We start from the raw sequence: 20966 nt of genomic DNA on the forward strand, positions 1-20966 counted from the left end.
ATGAATCAGAAACAAAAGCACGGGGAGCATGCAGAAACAGCAATTCTAATAATGCCATTACACGGGAGAGTCTCGCCGAGTCTCAGGACTACATTTTAGGATTGTCTTGCTAACAGTTCAGTGCAATGAATAAGTGTCTATGGGAACTTTTCCAGTATCAAAATGATGGGGGGGGGGGGGGGACCAAAACAATGCATATATTACCAGAGCATATTTGTTTTCGATGTTTTGCCACAAGTGTGTGTGGTTTATTCAGACTTAATGCCTTGCAATATGTATCTATTTGGTGTTTGAACATCTTAACACCTTTTTTACTGCCAGAAAGGGTTACGCCTAAATTCGTATTTTACCATCAATGAATACCCGTTTGGCTTTTTGGAGGTAGAGAAACTGGAGTGCCTGAGGGAACACCAGCCACGTGCACAAGGGGAAGACATTCAGAGCTCTGCACAGATGGATTTCACAGAGGTCACTTACTTAGTGGGTCTCACAAATCCGTGCTCCATCCACCAACCATCGACTCCAAAGCGTCGCACGCCACTGCGCTCGGCAAAATGGAACCGAATGTGAAGCCTCCAAAAATCGCCACCCCCACCCACCCCACCCCCAAAATAAAATGAACAAATAAATAAATAGAATTTGCAGGACAAAAATCATTGTAAGATTGAATATGTCCTCCTGTGCTCCCAGGGCCCCATCTCAGGACACTGATGATGAAAAACTAGCTTTGTTCTCACACAATATAACGCAGATGCAGCCTGTGTGGTGCGGTGAAGGTGGCAGCCCCTGAAATTTCCTGCTCACGCCACTGCTGGCGGAAGAGTCTCCACTTAGAGAACCCCTCTAGTGGGTGTTTTGGTCTCATCTTCCACAGCGGCCAGACATGTGAGCACCCACACTTTGAACCAACGTACGTGACCTTGCGATCGACTCACTGGAGTTGTACCCATGTACTTTCTGCAGTACTGCTTCGGTGGACAAAGGTGGGTGGGATAGCGGGGCTGGGTAATTTTTAGAATAAAAAAACCTGCACCATTGTTTCAACTCGAATTGAAGTGGCGACCACTCTATCGCAAGTCTGGCCTGCTAACCATTACACCCACGACACCTTTGTAGCATGAAAAATGGTGGGTAGGCTTCGTGGGGGGGGAGGGTGTTGATATTTTTCTTGCTTAACTGCTCAACAATGAGGGCTTCACAGCTAATTATTGGCTAGGTGAACGCCCGCTACCATCCGCTTCGGTATTTAACGAGCGCCGCACGTGCACGTCTGGAGATTTTTTGTTTATTTTTTTGCGATTGAAGAACGAGCGTCGTCGGTGCCAGCGCTCTCGTCTCACCAAACCTCTTTTCGCCAATCGCGCTCAACCGCCGCTCGGATGTTTAGTCCCAATAGGTCGCTCTTTCTCTCTCGAGAGAGAGAGGGGGGAGAGCGAGCGAGAGAAAGCGAGAAATAGGAGGGGGGACAACGAGCGAGAGAAAGCGAGCGAGAGAAAGGGAGCGGGGGGAGAGCGAGCGATAGAGAAAGCGAGAGAGAGAGAGAAGCGCATGAGCCCAGTGGATGCCGCACGGGACCGGGAGGAGGAGGAGGCCTGAGCGCAAATCACCTGCGCGCCATTGCGCGTTCGCGCGAGAAATATAAGTGGCTCATAAATTAAGGAGGAGAAACCGCTGCGCCGAGTGACACGTTTCATTTCCACGCTGGCACGGCGCGGGTTCCGCGATGGATGCGGAGTACGCGCGCGTGTACGCTGCGCGCGTCCGCGCGTGTACATTTCCAAGTAAACATGCCAACATTGGGCCAACATTGCCATGTGGTGGAAACCGTTGGACCGACGTTGGCCAAACGTCGGTGCAACGGCTCCATGTTTACTGCGTTCATACTCAGTCGAAGAAGCAACTTTCAGAATTTTGTTTAAGCAATCTGTGCATACTATATGCTGTGACTTATGGTTCAGAGAACGCGTCTGGTTGAGTACTCCAACCTCCCCCGGGTCATCTGGTCAGTGTGGAAGAGTAGGCCAAATACCCCCTAAAGGGGCTCTCTGGAGCTCCTTGTAGTGAGCCCTTTACCGAATTGGTTTCCCGTGTTTGATTCTAGAAAAAAAACATTGACCGACCCTTTACCTGAATACATATCATTAATAAACATTAATTTACAATCCTTTGTCAATCGAGGGTTTTTTTGTTTTATTATTATTGGTATACTCCACCAAGCTGGGCAGCGCGGGGTTAATAAACCGGATGGGTGCCTGGACCGGATCAGAGATATAATTGGCCACTGACATTAACCGTGGCCGGGAATCGAACTGGGGCTCTGAGGGCACGGCGCGCTGACACCGCACAATCCGCTGCACCCCGCATGAATGTATTCACGATCGCCTAAGGTTTCGGCGCTAATGGTGGAACTCACAGGGGACATCCAGAGGAACCTCGCGAGGCAGAATCCCACACCTCTCCCCGTGGGGGAAAAACTTTTGAGGATGGGAGCGACACATTGGGGCTGTGTGTGGGTCAGTTCGCGTGGTGTGGTGGTGGTGGAATGGTCACAAATAAAACCGGCCTTTAGCAACATCCAGAAGTGACACACATATATATTTTATAATTCATTGCTCTGCATTCATTATTAATGCGAGAGAAATGTCCGGGAAGAGGCCCTACCTGGGCGGACCTCTGGTACGGCGCAGGGCTTGTCGCTTCTTAGGCCGGACCAAGGGTGCTGCCGGGTGCCACCAGTCTGACAGTGGCAGTTCCCTCTCTTCAACGACCGAGTGTTTAAAAAAAGAAACAAAAGTAAACGCGATTTAATTATTTATTTTGATCCAACCCATCGCAGCCAAAATGTCAAGCGCTAAAACTTTCAGTCCCTTTGTCAATTTTACTGCCCGGATCAAAAAAAAAAGACCAACAATGTGTCACGTTGGGTCGTCGCGGTTGACTGCACAAATGTCACCACGGTGGTCAATGCTGGTTGGTTGACCCTAACCCTAGCCGTCAGGGTTGGAGTGGGGTGGGGTGGTTGTCCTCGGAAGATTTCAGATATTACTCACCACGGATGTTAGCCGTAGTTGGGGATTGATCTCAGGTCGCCGATGCACTAACCACTGTGCCAGCCTCATTCTTCTTCTAAGCCAAAATTCCCTTTATTTCGTGGGCTCGTATTCTCGGTTATCTCTCTCCATGCGCTCCAATTCTGTGCCTCTTCTCCAGTCACCGCTACACCCTCGCATTACGCTCCAGCGCCCCCTCCCATCTCCTCCGCGATCTCCCTCCACTCCCCCTGCAACCCACCGATTTAACCTCCTCAGTTCTTCTCATTGCAGGCAAAACGTCATTTCATTTTTGGGAGCAAAAATGTTGCCAATCTAAGTTGGGGGGGGGGGGGAAATACGAATTTCAGGCAATACTCTTTATTGTCCTTGTTATATATGTACACAGACGCTAATCAACCAACATGAGACCATCTGCAATCAACACCGTAACATCCTTGAGAACAACAGTTTTCGCAATGCGCTTCAACACGTTGGAACCTTTATCAAAGTCACGTCCGCCATCGCCCCTCGAATCTTCTTCCGACCGCATCCTCCGCGCCTCAGCCCTCCCCGGGGTCTTCGCTCCGCTCACATTTGCCCTGCACCGCTGGCATCTCCAGCCGAGCACGTTCCTGCTAAATCCATCCTCGCCTGCCACCGCGCTCGTCTCCAGGGCGCCGCGAAGCCTCTTGACGCAGGTACAAGCGGAGCGATCGGGGCGCCCGTGTGCGTGACGTTTGCCCCTTGTTACTCCCCGTGACAGAGACAGACAGAGGCAGCCGTCCCTGTGTTCCCACGCACGCACGCACGCTCACTAACGTGTGGGCATTTGCACGGTGACGGATTAATAGAACTCCTCCTCGCTCCTCCTCGCTCCTTCACGCTCTCCTCCTCGACATCGGGTTATGAATTCCAGCAAATAATCAAAACCGGATTTTGCTATTGTTTATATATATCGTTTTTTTTTATGAAAACCACGATGCAAATTCCGACGTTGCAGCGATAATCACGTGCGCGTGTTTGCGCGCGTGCGTGTCACGGCGCTCCTGTTACCACCGCCACTGTCACTGGACACAACCGCAAACGCCACCATCAGCACCACAACAACAACAACAACCACCACTCCCACCACAGCAATGAACATCACCATCACAACACCCTCACCAAGTGCTCTTAGCGAGCACCTATTAAGACCGATTACATCGTACGACAAAGGGGGGGGGGGGAGTGGAGCACACCACGCCCATCCTCGTTTGTCTCACCACTGCTGATGTTTCACAAACTGCAGTCGGTGCGCATTCAAGGCTGACCTCAGGAAGGCCCAGGTCCGGTTCTGATACAATCGAAGCTCGCAGTTTTGCCGAAAGTCGAACTAAGCTCTTCTGTTTGGTAAAGCGGTGCGCTAGCCGCGAACGCCACCGCCCCACAAAGACCACTATGCCCCATACATGCACTGATTCACGGACAACGACAAACTTCCCACGTAAAGCATCATGGACTTTGAGTGCAAGTGACGTCATTGAGCACCGATTTAAACAATCCGTGCGGCCGGGGCGCTCGACTGCAAATCCCAGCGCTGCTGCTGCTACTGCTGCTGCTGCTACTGCTGCTGCTACTGCTGCTACTACTGCTGCTGCTACTGCTGCTGCTACTGCTGCTGCTGCTGCGGAGGAGGGGACCCGGGGCTGGTGGCTCAGTGCCGAGTGCTGCGTGAGACGCCCTTCTCCGGTGGGCGTCGAGCAGGTGGCTGTACTCTGAGTCGTCGGACGAGGGCGGCACGGCAAGTGTGGACCCCCATCTGTTGCGTCCGCATGGGGCGGCTGTTTCCCGCTCGCGCGCGCCCCCCCCCCCCCCCCCCCCCCCACGTGGGTTTTCTCCGGGTCCTTCGGTTTCCTCCCGCATGTAAACGCTCATTAATTGGCCGATAACACCTTACGATATATAGAGGACCGCAGAGCTTGGGGGGAAGAGAGAGGGAATGGGGGCGGGGGTGGGGGGTTGTGTCCGCTCACCACGTGACCGCTGCCATCGTCGCTTGCCTCCGCTTCCTCGTGCCTTCGAGCCGCTCTCCGTCATCCTGAGCGAGCGAACACTGCGCGGCACCGTGACAAGTCGAAATAATTACCAAGGTCACCGCAGCACACAAAGGGGTGTAATTGTGGTCAGCTCCATTCCAATCTGCTTTTGTTTGGCCATCACCAGTGTGTTCGCGCGCCGTTTTCTTCAAGGCTGAGTGGATGTAGAGGAAGGGTGGGGGGGGCAAGGCAGGAATTGTCCCAAGTGCGCTGGGAATAGTCACTAGGCACGGATTTCACAACGACAACACCAGCAAGCAAGCAATCGCCATTCGGCCACTAAGTAGCGGCTGCATCACCGTGGCGCTTGTGCCAGGCTAGGTGTGCCTTTGTAAGGCCCACCGTGTCACGTCGCGCGCCACACACTGGCGCACCAGGGCACCGTTTTATCATCAGGCCCATAAACAAACCAAGTAGCAGCTGCAGCTGGAGCAGCAGCAGCAGCCTTCCAAACGCACCTATTAGGTAAGTAAATAGTTTTGATCGTTTGCATAACTTAAAGCGACCGTTCACAAAAATCAGTTGTCCATGCCAACGGAGCTTACTGCTGCGAGTGACCATATCCACAATCAGCATTGGCGAATGTCCGCCGCGGTCTCTGTATTTATTTATAACGGCTGGGACTGGCTTCATTGGTGGACAAGAGGCGTTCCTGTTCTAGGGCGTCTTTGCGAGGTCTTCGTCCGCATCTTCATCACCAGCCGCGATATATCCACTGCTGAACGAACGCCTCCCTCCCACCGAGTCATCGCGATCTCTGACTGTTATGTGACGTAACTACCCCCACCCGTTAACAGCTCCCACGCACGAGTGAATCTCACCGGTGTATTATGAACACAAAACACACACGCGCAGTACTACATGGATTTTTTTTTGCTGAATGAAATGAAAGTAATTGATGTTTTCGAATTGTTTGCTCGCAAGATAATAACATCTCTTTTTTTTCCACTCTCTCTTGAGGAAAGCTGCACATAATCCCTATAAAGCGGCAATGAGTTACTTTTACCACTCGTGCTGACGTATGTGCGTACACATATAATGGTGGGCCGTAGAAACGAAGTTTCAAAGAATAATAATTATTTTTTTTTTACCAAAAGGCTTCTTTAATTTGTATGTATATATAAGAAAGTGTTTAGGAATGACGCACAGAAAGAGCACGTTTAAGTTGTCAGAGCTGGTCGGCGTGGTAAATGGGCCCCTGATGAAGGATGTGGGGTGATTATTGTGTCGCGGCACGCATGGGGAACGGTGGCGCAGTGGTTAGCGCGCTGCGCTACGAACCCGGCGACCCGAGTTCGATTCCCGTTCACCGCCACCAACACCCAGTGATGAGTATCTGAACCGGTCCTGGACCTCCCTTAGGTCGACTCAACCTCATATGAGTACCTGGTGCGCGTGCCGTGTCGGCCGTCATAGGTGCTCGCTAACAGCCCTTGCCCCAAAAGTCTGCTGAGGCTATGCGGGGGATCTTTCTTTTGCTGCACGCATCTCGTGACCACCCCTCCACCACCCTTAAGGGCACGCGAATGCATCCATGCACTTTCTCATCCCCAGTGAGTAAATGCGCGCGGACGGATTTGTTTAATCGGAATTTAAACAGGCGCTCAAAGAGGACGATTGTGTTTCCTTTGAAACGCGCTATTGTTTGCTGGAAGAGATTTAATTTTCGCCCGTTGTTGTAATTGTCATTCATTTTGTAGAATTGCTGTAATCTATTTGTTTTCTTATTGGGGGCTGTTTTTGTTTCGTTTCGTCTTTCAATATTAGCTCAATGAATTTATCCAATTTGCGTGGGAGAGATGCACTGAAACACCCCCCCCTCCCCACACTGCCCCCCCCTCCCATAATAAAACGATAAGGCAGATGGGAGCCCGCGTAATTATTTCAGAGCGCACGGAATCCTATTAGGATGAGCGTAAATGTCACGATTTGCATGCGCTGCTACAGACCCTCGTAGAGGCCGCTCGCTTATTCGTCCGCTGTTCGCTCGCTCGATCTTCCAGGCAGAGCCTTGGGGGTCCGTAGCCGCTCCCAGCGCCGCCAGTGGCAAACGAATCCCCACTTTGGTGGGGGGGGGGGAGATAGATAAGACACAATAGGTAAAGGTGCAGCCCAGCAATGTCATGCTCACGCCGCCGTAAAATCCAGATGCGAAGGCTTCATGTAGCTTTTGCTGGTCTGCTCTTCCGCTGTCGCCTTGGAAGAGGTGGAATTACCCACACTTTACCCCACCGCGCACGAACTGCCGATTGACTAACTGACACGACAGGAGAGGGAGACAAGACGGCTGGGGAACAAAGAAGACACTGAAATAAATTGGCGGCTCAATAGCTTTAGCGATTGACTCGCTTTGCTGCTGCCAGGCCAGTTCACGGAGGGTCGTCGCTTCGATTTTTGCGGCTGCACGGTAACTTTTTTTTTGGGGGGGGGGGGGCATTTACAAAAACCAGCCGCTGTGAAATGGAAGTTTAATATTCTGGGACAATCAACGTGTCCTGGGTGGCCGAGAGGTTAGAGGTCAGATGGCTGGAGCCGGCACAGCTGAGATCCTGGATTGGAATCTGGGTTGCAGCCACTGCCCTTCGTTAAATCAGATTCTCAGGTGTGGTGAGTTGATGATGGTCGCAGCTACGTAAACCAATGAATACACACACACAAAAGAACAACACGTGACAATAAGAGATGCGTCTTTGCTCTTCAGTTGAATGAACAAAATAATTATCAGATTGACTGTCGTGAAAGAAAATTATATCCTATCGGAGCTTTAGGGAAATGCGACCGCTGCTGTGTAAAGTAACCACTTGAAGGCTGTTTCAAGGGGAGCCTTTGTACTTACTCTGTAGTGAGCCATTCTGCCGCACGCGGAGTAGACTGCCGTGTGAGATTTCGCTCGTGGATTCTTCTTCTTGTGATACGGTGACAAATAAGAAAGGAAAAAAGATCCCGAGGACATAAGTCACAAGAGTGGGGTGTTGTGTGCTGGCGTCATGGCATAAATAAAATAATGGAAAATCATCCGCAGATGTTGGCAGGAATATTGCTCTCCTTCCATGCCTTCGCAGGTCTCCACGGGCACACGGCAGGACATTTATCACTGGGCTCTCTGAGTGGTTCCCTGCTCAACCAAGTGTGGAGCATTTCAGATTCACTTTGGGCAGCCTTGAGCCACTTGTGGAAGTTCCACATTCCCATGACAGGAGTCAATGTTTCTTATATAGGACGGCCACTGTTGACTTCCTCGCTATATTGCGTCTCATCTGACTTAAATCAACTGAAATCATGCTATTAAATAGTAATCACATCTTCGAGGTTCCTAGCTGGCTGCTGGCTGGACACCGACACTAACTCTGTTGTTAATGGCTGCAGTAGCTAGGTAAGAAGAATTTCAAATAAACGTTGCATTGAAACGACGGCGGCAGCGGATGAAGAAGAGGAACAATACGTTTGGAAGACGTGTTATTGATAGCGACACCGATGATGTGCGAGTAACGGTTAAAAATAGACTCATACGGTTCATTAAGAATCGTTCTAACTTTCAAAGATGTGCCGCTATTAATGTAATTCATTTGCCAGTATAGTCTTTAAATCCCAGAGAATATATAAAAAAAAATCTCACCATGCGCATGATGTACAAAAAAAAGGCAGATTAGTTTTAGTGCTCTGAGATCAGGAGGATTGTGAGAAGCGCATGGAAATGAGAGCTTTCTCGAATATTTCAGATGATAATAATATCAATAAGATGGGTAGAGTGTGTCTCTTAATACATCTTGGGGTCAGATCCCTGCGCGTTGAGCAGTATGCCAATGTGCGTCGTCCACCCTCCTCCACCCGAGACAGCCAAATAAATAAAGTTGTCACGTGATGAACACACGTGCGATGTATTCCTGCTTCAGCAGCACGGGCATGGTTGCAGAGCGACCCGCACACGCGTTTAACAATTGGATTAGTATTGTCGCAATTCAGAGTTAAAAAAATCAACTGTCATCGTTGTCAACATCGCGGCGAATAGTAGCGCCTCCGGTGGCTGCAAGGAGTGACCTGAAACCCATCAACTTCAAACAAACACGACTAATAAAACTATAACGGAAAGAGTACCGACTCTTCCGCTACGCACGACACGACGCCGTGGATGTATCGCGAGCTCGCGACAGGACCACGACCCGACGCATCTAATTTATCTTCCCACAGCAAACAACAATAAAAGAAGAAGAAAAAACAACAACAAAAAACGCACACGCCACTGTGTCAGGAGAGCCATCGGCTCGTCCCTGTGATGTTTAGCGACCCCAGGTCTCGGGCCTGCTGCACCCCAAGCGAGACACTTCCTCTTTGGCTGCCTATAAATAAAAGAACAGAATTGTAAATAAATAAAGGCAGGTAAATAAATACCCAGGGGATTTTTTTTTTAGTTTTACGCGGTCATCATTTAACCCCTCGCAAGCCTGCATGGTCGCATGCGAGCTCTCCCCCGAGGCACGCATAAAAGAACAACGTCCCTTGGAGACGCGAGATTTCAAAAGTTACGCACGTGGCGTTTGACACCTGTTGGAATTAATCAATTGCTTCAATATCCAGCATCTGTCGTGAACCGGCTGCGATTTATTTATTTGGTTTCCTTTCCCCCCAGCCGGCAAAAGAGATGGGACTCGGCACATCGTTCCCCTGTCAGCCGGTGCTTACTCCATCAGCAGCTCCTCCGGATTGATGGTGACGGAACTGTCGCGTGATGCACCCGCTCTCACGTTTTTGATGAATTTTTGGGGGTCATTAGGTCAGAGGTCAGAGTCAGCATGCTCCGACGGAGCCGTCACTTTCCCAATGTCCCGCGCGGCTTAACTCGGCTGATTTTCTCCAGGGACTCCTCTCGATATTGATGAGTGATTGTCTGGTGTATAGACATTTGTTATGATAATTGATTACGGGGTTTTGTAACCTATGTTAAAATTCATAATAAAATTCTGGGTTAGGCCACGTCATGATCTGGTCAATTGTTTTTTGTTGCGCAACCCTCCACCACCCGATAAAACCAAACTCACATTAAATTATCACGTGAGCTGAAACAATGACAATCTGCTCGTACACGTGATCATTTAAATTGCTTGGGTCTGTCGGGTAGAGGAAGCTTACACAGCACGAATTTGGCCAGATCATTAAGTGGACACACCAAAAGTTATAATGATGGTGGCTAGTGAATAATTATGATAATGATGATGGCGAGTGAAGAGCAACTATTAAACATTTAATTGCAGCTGAATTGCAATTGAAACAAAAATCCCCCTATAGCCTTTAAAATAAAGTTTGGAAAAGTCTTGTTAGCACGCACCTATGAATTCTGGAATGGTACACGAGGAGTGTGTTGCCAGCACTATGCACAACTACCTTTGTCTTCCAAGTAGCGATGCTTACACACCGCACCAGATACTCATTTCAAATAAGCGTCACTGGTGTTGGGTTTGAGCGGGAATCGAACTCGTGTCAATGGGTTCATAGCGTGGCGTGCTAACCGCTGTACAACCGCTCTCCCATCCACCCACCCGCTCACCCATTCAGCCACTCAACCACGCCTCGCCGTCGCATTTATATTTGGGGCAGTGCGAAGTTCTGTGCTGCAAGGTTCAGGAGAGATAGCCTTCTAATGCTCCATTGTGTATTGAATGTCCTCACCAAAAACTCAATTATGAATCCTGCATTATTGAGTGTAATCAGTCTGCGTGCAGGCACTGGGTGGATTATTACATCACAGGATCACGAGAGGTAGCGGGAGATCAGGGGGTCCTTTATCCAGCAGTACATTTACCATGACTGGTGATGATGTCGATATTCGTGGTGATGATAATGAACTTACAGGCTGGATGAAAGTCAGTCTACTGCTGGATTCCGGTATCTCCATGCCATTTCAGTCGGTCGTTGTGGTTGTGTGTTTGATTATACTTCACGACACTGGTCGGTGCGGATGGGTGAAGTGAAACCTCGGACCAGCACAGATATCTTTCGCCACTGATGTTAACCGTCGCCAGGATTCGAACTTAAGTGGCTGGGTTAATATCACGCTATTGAACCACTGCGGTCCAACTTCAGCCCCTCGTTTAGACTTCCGTGTGTGTGTGTGTGTATATACCTCTGTGAGTACCTGCGTGTTTACCCGTGCGTGCTTGTGTGTATGTGTTAGTGTGTGCTTATGTAATGTTTAACACACTGCTTCCCGAAACCGGGTGAGTTCAAATCCCTCTCTCGACCAACATCGGTGGCGAATATCTGAACAAATCCTGGTTCTGTCCTTGATCGACTAAGCCTTAAATGAGTACCTGGTGCGGTGTGTAAGACATCAGCACTGGGGAGAAGAAAGTGCGGCCAGATGGACGTGGTTCTGACCTCACCACCAACCTTCGTGTACCATGCCCGGTTTTAATGATTGCTCGCTCACAGAAATTACCCCACCAGTCAGTGAAGACGATACAAAGGATATTTGTCTATGACTTTGTGTGTATGCGAATTTGACATAAATTATGTGTGTAAACATTAATACAGGGGAGACAATTACGGCCGGGCGTGCTGTTGGTTACCCACCGCATCATATGTGCTTACTAACAACACTTACCCCAACAGTCTGTTGTGGGCTATACGGGCCACCTTTGTATTTGTTACGTCGTATAAATACAGTGGCAAGCAATAAACTCCGAGATGACTCGGCGACGACAGGGGGATTATTTATAATGCGTGTGATAGGAGATCACGTAATCTTATTTGGGGGATTGTGCAAGTGAAGGTTTCGCTTGGAGTACCGTTGGGATACATCTCATTATCTCAGCCTGCGCACCCCCCAACCGAGAGCGCGCGATCCACCCCCCGGTCTCCATCGTTCCTCGCCACTCACCGTCACCATCGCCGGCTCGCCGTATCACAGCACACGTTTAAATATTTCATCCAAACTAAAACTGTGATTTTTTTTTTATTTTACCGGGTAAGGCTCAATCAGCTACATAGATATTTTTTTTCACAAGCAACCTGACCACAAATGATAGCTCGACGAAGTGTCGTATCACGTGGGTATATATAGAGAGCGGTCGAATTCTCGCGTCGCATGGTTCTAAATGTGGAGCGGAAAACCGCAGGTCCCGGCAAAAATGTCCACGCGACCACGGGGAGAACACGCAAACTCCAAACATGCAGACCCCAGGGTCTGAGTCGAACCCACGCCCTCCCGTATACCGAGAGAGGTAGTTAACATCTCATAGCCACCGTGGCGCTTTGTTGTTGTGTGTGCCTTGTGCGGTGGGATACAGAGAACAGATCAAATTGGCAGCCAGGTGCTCCTGGTCTGGTGATTATTAATGTCGAGTGACGGATCGCGGGAGGGGGCTCCGGCAAGTTCATTTCCAGTTCACGCGCTCACTCCGAGCGGAAGACCCCTCTTGACCCCGGCTGCGTATTCTCTCGTAAGTTGATTTCGATAAAAGTCCGACCAGCGCCCGCGGTGCTGGTGGCGGAGGCCGTGGCTGCCGCGGTGGCTTACCGACGAGCGTTGCGGCCGGGGGAAACGATTCGACAACCAACGTCACGCCTGGCCGTCTTTGTCTTCCCAAGTGCTGGTGTTTTGCGCACCGCGCCGTGTGCTCGGGTGAGGCTTGCGGAAACGAGCTTGCGGAAGCCCGGCATCGGTTCAGATTTCACTCGTCGCTGATGTTAGCCATGGACCTGTGACTGGTCACGTAACGGAAGGGCGAGAACCACTGCTGATAGGGTTGTACGTTAGCATGTTGAACATCTTTCGCATCTCCGTGGTACAAAAAACCGGGACACATCACCCGAAGAATGATACTGTATATCACATCGCAGCAAGACGGGAGAACTACTTGTGAATTCATTAATTGTCTCGAGTTTTTACTATTATAATTAACTCCGCAAAGGACACAAATGTGAAATGTTAATATCCCGGGAAAACTTCAAGATTTCCCAGGAGAGCAGCTACCTCGACAAGAAGGACGACGCTGGGGAAACCTCGGACAGGTGGCAACCCTCATGCAGAACTCCCCACATCCCTCGCTCCAGTAACGACCGAACGTCTTCATTAGAGGGACTTCTGTTAGTCACTGCCTCCTCCCCGTGCAATTACCCCACACCTGGCGTAGAACATGGGAACACTTTAAACCGCTGCCTGGGGTCTCGGTAAATCAAGTTCCAGTGGCGGAATTGAACGAGGAACCCGGGGTCTGCCAGGGGTTTTGTGTCAAGTGTCTAGCGAACAAATTCGTCATGTTGCACGTCCTACGCTCGCTCCTCGTATTTAGTCCTCCGTCTGATAGCAGGGCACAATCTCCCTCCATTCCGTCCGATCTTGAGCTTTCTTCTGCTTGATTTTATTTTGCATGCCATCATCTCACCTTCCTTCGATTCAAAGTCGTCACGCAGAATTTGTACTTTTTCTCTACCTCGACATCCTTGAACCCTTCTCGAACCTCCTTCGTCGCACTTTCACCTCCGATTGTAACGCCACTCATGATGATTACAATAAATAATTTGTTTGCATGCTTCATGCATATTGCATCTCGAAACGCTAAACATCACGAAACACTTCAACATCAACGATGGCGTGAGACACACCGCGGAGAGAATGTGCTTTGTCAACATCACTTGCCTGTTCTGGATCATTCCAAATTTAGACAGATTTGCTGACGTTTCTCTAGAACTTTCCTATGAGCATTCTCTCCATCCATTTCACATCAAAATCCACGTCTCAAGGCTCTGCAATCTCCTCGTGTCTCCCTTTCTGAGCGCCCAGATGTCTCCAATGTGCATCACGACACTCCACACTGGTGTGAACACGAGTCTCGTCTTCAACGCTCTTGCTCATTCACGCTGTCAGCAGCATTCTTCACATGCGAATGCCCTACGGGCTTAACAAAGAGAATCCAGGCACTTGAATGACGACTCGATAAAGTCCAGCAGACTTCTCATATTTTCAGTTAATCTAAATGGTTGCTGTCCACATTTTTAGGCAGTCTGCCTGACTTTTGTATCACCACTAAACAGAACTGACACATCTCAAATGATTGCTTGGAACTTTTTTCGTGTGTGCCTTCATATAAATATTTATTTATTTTTAGCCTTTTTAGACTTCACGTGTTCTATTGGGATGCCGCTGCCGCGTTGGAATGGGCAGCACACTGCACTTGCAATCCAGATGCACGGCGATTAATTTAGATCTCCTGGCGTGACAGTCGAAACAATGGTGCGATCGTTTTAAAATCACCCACGCCCTTTCACCTCTGTCCCACCAAAGCAGGAGACATGGGTACACCACGGTTGCTCATTCGTGCGGGGAAGGGTGCGGTGGGGTAAAGTGTGGGTACTCCCAAATCATTACAAAACGTCTGGACAGAGTGGGAAAGACCAGGCCAATGAACCCTCCAGAGAGGCTTTCGCTTGAGCTACCCCCTCTAGCAGAGGCCCTTCCGCCAGCGGTGGCGTGGTTAGGTTATTGCAGGATTCCACCTTTACCTTGCTGTGTGTGTTTTATTGTTGCTGCTGTTATTTCCTTTTTGTTCGCTCGGCGTTCCCCTTTGCTGGCGACTCTGATCGATGCGTTTAGAGACTGATTGCATGCAGAGTCTAATACCACGTCGACTGCAATTCCCCGTTTAGTTAGCGATCTTAATTAAAGCTACTGATAAGGGTTTAAATTAATCAATCTGGCGAAGCCTAATTCAATTATTTGTATGGGAGCAGTTAATTATTGGAAAATAAATTGCACGCGGAATTTTCGTCTCTGGTTACAGGAGACTTAATAACTTGCGGTAAAACAAATGCCAAGGTGGATGTTAAGGGGGGGGCGGTGGGAGGGCGGCGGGGGGGGGGGTGTTGTTTAATCCTCAACGGGCGCCAGCCCCTCAACAGTAACAGGTCTTAACGGTGCTCCGTTTTTTTTGTATTTGCCAGCATCGCTCATGAAAGCCCCCTGCGTGCTTAGTCCGGGCAACCAATTGTATGCACGGGGGCATTACATATTTATTATAACTCGTTTCCCTAACTTTGAGAACAAATGAACCGTTTTGTATGAAAATAATGGTTTCCGTTTTATTATAAAAAAAAACGAATTTGGTTTGGATGCAATAGAAAATCCTTCCATTTACGTTTTTTTCATGTTTTTCAATACGTTCCGTTTTCTTTGCTGGTGAAATTGCTAATTTCGGCACCTTATGGCAAAGGATTAGAGTTATTATTTTTTTTCAGTCCACTGGGGTTTTTTTCCTCTAATTCAGACCAGATGTGACTGTCACTGAAGGTGATTTAAGTGGGTGCAGCGGAGACCCAATCAGAGCGAAATGCAGCAGCGATGGAGGGGGAGGGAGGGGGGGGAGGATTGTGGAGAGGAGGGGAGGGAGGTGCAGCCATCGCTGCAAGTCTATATGATCATACGGTCCCATTATTGATTCACTTTTCACTCAATTCTCTTCCCCCACGGTGCCTGCCTTGTCCGACAACCACTTCCTTTCCCTTCTCCCTTTCTTTCCCTTCTTCCTCTATTGTCTCCTATTCTGCACCCCCCCCTCCCCCTCGTTGTTTAGCGCGCTATCTTCCTCTCTCTCTCTGTTTCCTAGATGACAGCCAGGGAATACAGCAGGATGTGCATTAACCCTCGTGTCTCCCTGTACGTTACGTTACGTGTTGCTGAAAAAGCTTTAATCAATAATTTTAAGAATAAAAACGTGCGGTCTGACAGGGAGGGAGAGTGAGAGATGTGGAACAATACTAAGAGATGCTGGCAGGAAACGTGTACAATTCCAAACTCATTAATGATGACCAAAAACCCATGTTTAGGTGGAGCGTAAATTGCTACGTCACATCGCATCTCAAACATTCAGAGTGGTCCCCAATGGCAGCTGTCTCTGCGATTGGGTAGTAGTCTGGCAGTAAGGGGGGGGGGGGGTCAATGATCGCTATATGTTCAATACTATTTGAGTGATTTTCGGGGACCGTATAAAATTTGTAAAAATGCGGACCATGACGCCAGACCACAAAATGACTACTCTTTACAAAGTACGTCACGGGGATCTGTACCTTCCAACACGAAGCAGACGGGCGCATAGATTGTCGTGGTCAATAACCCCGCAGTATTAAATTATAACCAGGGCGGTCTGTCGGGGTCGAACAACTCGACCTCGTCACCGCCCCTAAACCGACGAAGCCCAACAGATGTGTGGAGGAAGGGTTCGCTTTGTCCTGTCTATAGACTCGCCATCCACGGGATCAGGGCTTCGAACATAAGATGGGCACCATCACCTCAATGCACTGTTCGAGAAAAAAAATCACTTTTTTTTACTTTGAGCATTAATTGACCAAGGGCGGTGTAATTGATTCGAACCGCGAGCATCTGCAACCAAGCGACGAAACCGCTCCCACCGCTCGGCCACATCGGAACGAGGATGCAGAGGAGGATGTGGGCAGTGTTTGACGTGTGGGGTTGGCGGGGGAGGGCGCGGGGGGGGGGAGACTCGGAGAAGGTTGGGGTGTGTGTATTTGTGGGTAGAGAAAACATGTTGGGAATTGCACAGTCCACGTGTCGACGTCGTTCAGCAAGAGCTGCCCCCGAACGCGGACGAGCGAGCGCACCACGTGTGCACCCGGGCGTTTCGCGAGTCGGACTGACGCGCTCAACTCTTGGCGCTCATACTCTTAGGTTGTTTCGGTAAAGTCACGTAGGTAAAAGCTATCGTGCTGTGACGGTTCCACCTGAAGACGGAAGCTTGTGTTGCCTCCGAAACGTCGTGATTTTTATTTTATTTTTTATTTTACTTTTATTAATTTTACATTTTTTATCTACGTGACTTTACCGAAAAAAAACTAAGAATATGAATCCTTGCAGTGACGAAAGCTTCAAATCTTGGCGCTCAGTTTGTTTTTCTTCCCTCAGTGGCACGAGGCGAGGGGCCCTTGCCACAGCGCTCATTGTTCTTTCATGCCCTCGTGTTAAATTAATGGGCGTCTTTAACAGAACCTGACAACTTGTATCACCCCAGCGCATCGTGCCCCCGGTACCAAGGTGGTTGGACATCGTGCGTCCCCCTTTCCCAAACCTCCTCCTCCCCCGTTACACACACTCCACCAAAGTGCTGCTGCTGGTGTCGCCCCGTTCCTCGTGCGCACCAACACCGCCCCCTCCTCCCTCGCCGGGAGTTGCTGCAGCACGGCGCATTGGGTCGCTCTGGAGCTCCAGGCCGTTCGCACGGACCAGGTGGTGGGAGGGGTCCCATGGGTCAGACGCTCAAGCCAACGATGCTCAGAGTCTGAGTTGTGAATACAGGTTTTTGGGCCGCCCCGAGCGAGGTGATGATGGTCTCAGCTCGACTGGACACACAAATATATAATAGACGGGGTGGAGGCTTTAAATGTTTACACTTTCGTCCGTCTCCTAATCATTCGCTCTCTCATTCTGCGCTGCTGCTTTCCTGTGTCCCGTACATTGCAGATGGGGGGCATTGCGCCTGCGTGCGTGTGTGCCGGTAATTCAGTGCGGATTCATTTTCCTTTTTCTGCCTGCTGTGTTGTTGTTGTTGTAATTAGCAAATTATTATTAACAATAATCTACACCTTCAGTTTCCTGGCGAGACGTTGGCTGGACTCATCCCCCACTCCCAACACTGACTCTGTTGTTCATGGCCGCTGGCCATTGCCACCAAAGCTAGCTGGGTAACTGGCTATAAGGGATATATGATAAACATCGGATTGAATTGAAACGGCGGACGAATTCCGGGAGATGGTTAACAGACAGCGACACCGACAATGTGGGAGTAACGAATACATACGACTGATAAGGCTCATTTACAATTGCTCTAGATTTTCAATTTGTGCTCCTTTCGACATAATCCCTTGCCCAGAAGAGTCTGGACATCCTAAATAATGTAAACTAAAATAAAAACGTTCACAATACACGACGTACTATTTTGACATTGTATTACTTTTAAGAAGCAGATTGCTTTCAGTGCTCCCAGTTTAGGGTTGTGAGCAGAGTGTGAAAATGACAGCTGTCTCTTATATATCCCATTGCTGGGCACGTAAATGATAATAGGACGAGAGGGCAGCCCATCCTATTAGATGACATTTCACACCCGCCTGACCCTCTTCAGACATTCGCCACTTAACTGACATCTCGCGAGCCATCAACTCACCTGACCCCCCCCCATTCACCAGTTGATGCAAGACAGTGGAAGTGGGAAGCCATATAGATCCAACGCCCCCCACCCCCTTCAAAACAAACCCATCTCCAAAGGCACACGACCATCCGTTGTGTGATTTCGAAACGACCCCCGCATCACGTGCCGGGCTGTTGTAATTCGTAGAGCTGATAAGCAATACCAAGGGCTGATTCGTGAAAGGTTATAATAACAATTTACATTTGTGAGGCACATTTCATCCCAAGATCCGAATGCGCCACGTATGGCAAGCACGAAAATAAACAGAACGTGCAGAGTAAACGGCAAAAATTAGGAGCAAAGGCCAGCTTAGAAGAGATGAGTTTTCAAGACAGACGTAAATACATCTAACCGCTCTGATTGACTTATGAGCAAAGCGTTGTTAAGCTTGGCAGCTGCACTGGCAAAGCTCGATCACCCCTGCAGGGAATGATTGGGCGAATGGTCAACGGGTTTTTCTTGCAATTTCGTCATTGCAACCTCATGAACCAAACATCACACGCTTTAAATGGCTCCTCGTCGATGGGCACTGGTGGAATGGTGTGTAGAGGAGGAGATGCCGGACGTGCGGCAATTATTTAGATACCGGGCGAGATGCTCGCGATCGTGATAGTATTATCAAACTAATGGCAACTTGCAACACGCGGCTCGCTGATCGCTCGCTCTCGAGGGAAGAGGCGAGCGATGAACCGAGCAACCACAGGCAAGTTCGGAAAGGCAGTGAGAGCCGGCGCCAAACTCCACCACCTCCCCTGCTCCTCCACCCCCAAGCTCTGCGGTCCTCTATACATGACGGTGTTAACGGTGCCGCTCAATGAGTGTCCGTATACGGGAGGAATCAGGAGCACCCGGAGAAAACCCACGCGAGCTTCCTGCTGAAGAGATTGATGGCGGGACGTTGGGAGAGGAAAACCAATATGCTTTTGAGAGCGGCCGAGGAAATTACTGCCGCCCTACGAGCTGCCAAGCTCAGCATCGCTGCGCGCAAACCGAGTGTGAAATGTCTGCGCATCTGGCCTCCCCGTCCGCGGGTCGGGCAGGTTGCACTCAATAACGCGTCTCCCTCAATACGAGCCAGCAGTTAGCTCATTTCGCGTCCACCAGAGTACGGTCGTCGGGCGAACGCAGGCAAACCGCGAGTCCGCTTTGATTACGTTTCTCTCCGCTGAGCGTTACTCTCTGCAGACGAAGGCGCCCCGCTTGCACGCGCCCGCGGTATTTCCCGCCCGGTGGCTTAAAAATATCCCACGCAGAGCCGCAGATAGATATTCTGGTGAAATGTTCCAGCCATCCAAGAACTCCCCAAGCCCCCTCCTGCCCCTTAACCCCCACCCCGTAGCCCCCACCCGGACCTGCCCCCACCGACCTACCACTGTCACGGGGAACGCCCGGGCCACCCTCCCCGCCGTTGCCGCCCTGGCGACGGCACTGACGCTTTGTGCCACGCAGGGGACAGTTGCCACGAGAAGATGCCCCTTGTCTCGAATGCGGTCAGGGCATTGTAATGGTTGAGAAGAAGCTGTGAGAATGCTCCGTCATTACGGCGCATTGAGAGTTGCCGAGTGATTTAAGCAAGCCGCCCTATCAATGCGAATTCGTATCCGCGTGTGTGTGTGCGCGTGTGTGCGTGTGCACGTGTGTGTGCGCGCGCGTGTGTGTGCGCTCGTGTGTGCGCGTGTGTGTGTGCCCACCCGCTCGTGTGCCGTGCCGACTTTCACAGGTGCTCGCAAACAGCACTCGCCCCAACAGTCTGTGAAGCCTATCCTCTGTCTTTGTGTGTGTGTGCGTGTGCGCAGGTACTTTATCCCTGTTCTACACCGGTCCGATGCCGGGTTCTACCAGTGCGCCGTTAGGAACCGACAGGGAACGCTGATGCAGCGCAGGACGGAGGTGCAGGTAGCATGTAAGTGACGAAGGGCACGCAACGTACTCCCCGCACGTAAAACACCCACCCCCCGACCCCCCTGTTTGGGCATCTTGTTGCTGTAAGTGCTGTGAGTGAACACCTCTTAAGGTCGGGACAGCGTACCAGGAGGTCACTCCAAAGACAAACGCACACGCACAGGTCACTGATGTATGTACATACATCCACAGACACAGCAACAACCGCCATTCGCCAACAAGTGGTGGTGACGTCACCACGGGGCTTGTGCCAGGCTAAGTGCACTTTAAGGCAACGTGAAGTGTCGAACGCTCGCTGGAGGAGATCACGGGACAGACCTAGGTGTCATGGGTTAACTAACTGAGATGACTGGCCGATGCACCGCCTGTGCCGCATATTATGCACAGACACACACAGAAGCCACCAGCCATGGCATTATACTGTTAGGGCAAGTGTTGTTAGCGAACACCTACGACGGTTGGCACGGCATACGAGGAGGTGGGTGACCAACCTAAAAAACAGGCATACTTTTGTGTCTCCAGTTCTGATGCTTACCACTGTATCAGGTACTCATTTAAGGCAGAGTTCACCTAGGGTAGGCTCAGGATTCAGTTAGAAATTGTGCCACTGGTTATAAGCGTGAGTGGGAATCGGACTCGGTTCGGCTGCCTGGTTCGGAGCGCAGTGCACTAACCGCTGTGCCACCGCTCCCCAAACGCACACAAATGCTGACATGCACATACACACACGGAGGCAATCCTTTTATCTTAAATCCCTGAACGGAATT

At 50.2% G+C, this 20966-nt stretch overlaps 1 protein-coding gene across 1 annotated transcript in view; it reads left to right on the forward strand.

Annotated features, from left to right (window-relative positions):
* Positions 1-20966, forward strand: part of LOC144717807 (protein sidekick-2-like) — a 159341-nt gene that overhangs the window by 48699 nt on the left and 89676 nt on the right. Inside the window, 1 exon segment of the mRNA XM_078593513.1 lies at positions 20094-20200. Within this exon segment, the coding sequence (XP_078449639.1) occupies positions 20094-20200 (107 nt within the window).

The sequence above is a fragment of the Lampetra planeri genome, chromosome 1, assembly GCF_965212315.1.
Source record: "Lampetra planeri chromosome 1, kcLamPlan1.2.h2, whole genome shotgun sequence".
In the NCBI taxonomy this organism is placed as follows: Eukaryota; Metazoa; Chordata; class Hyperoartia; order Petromyzontiformes; family Petromyzontidae; genus Lampetra; species Lampetra planeri.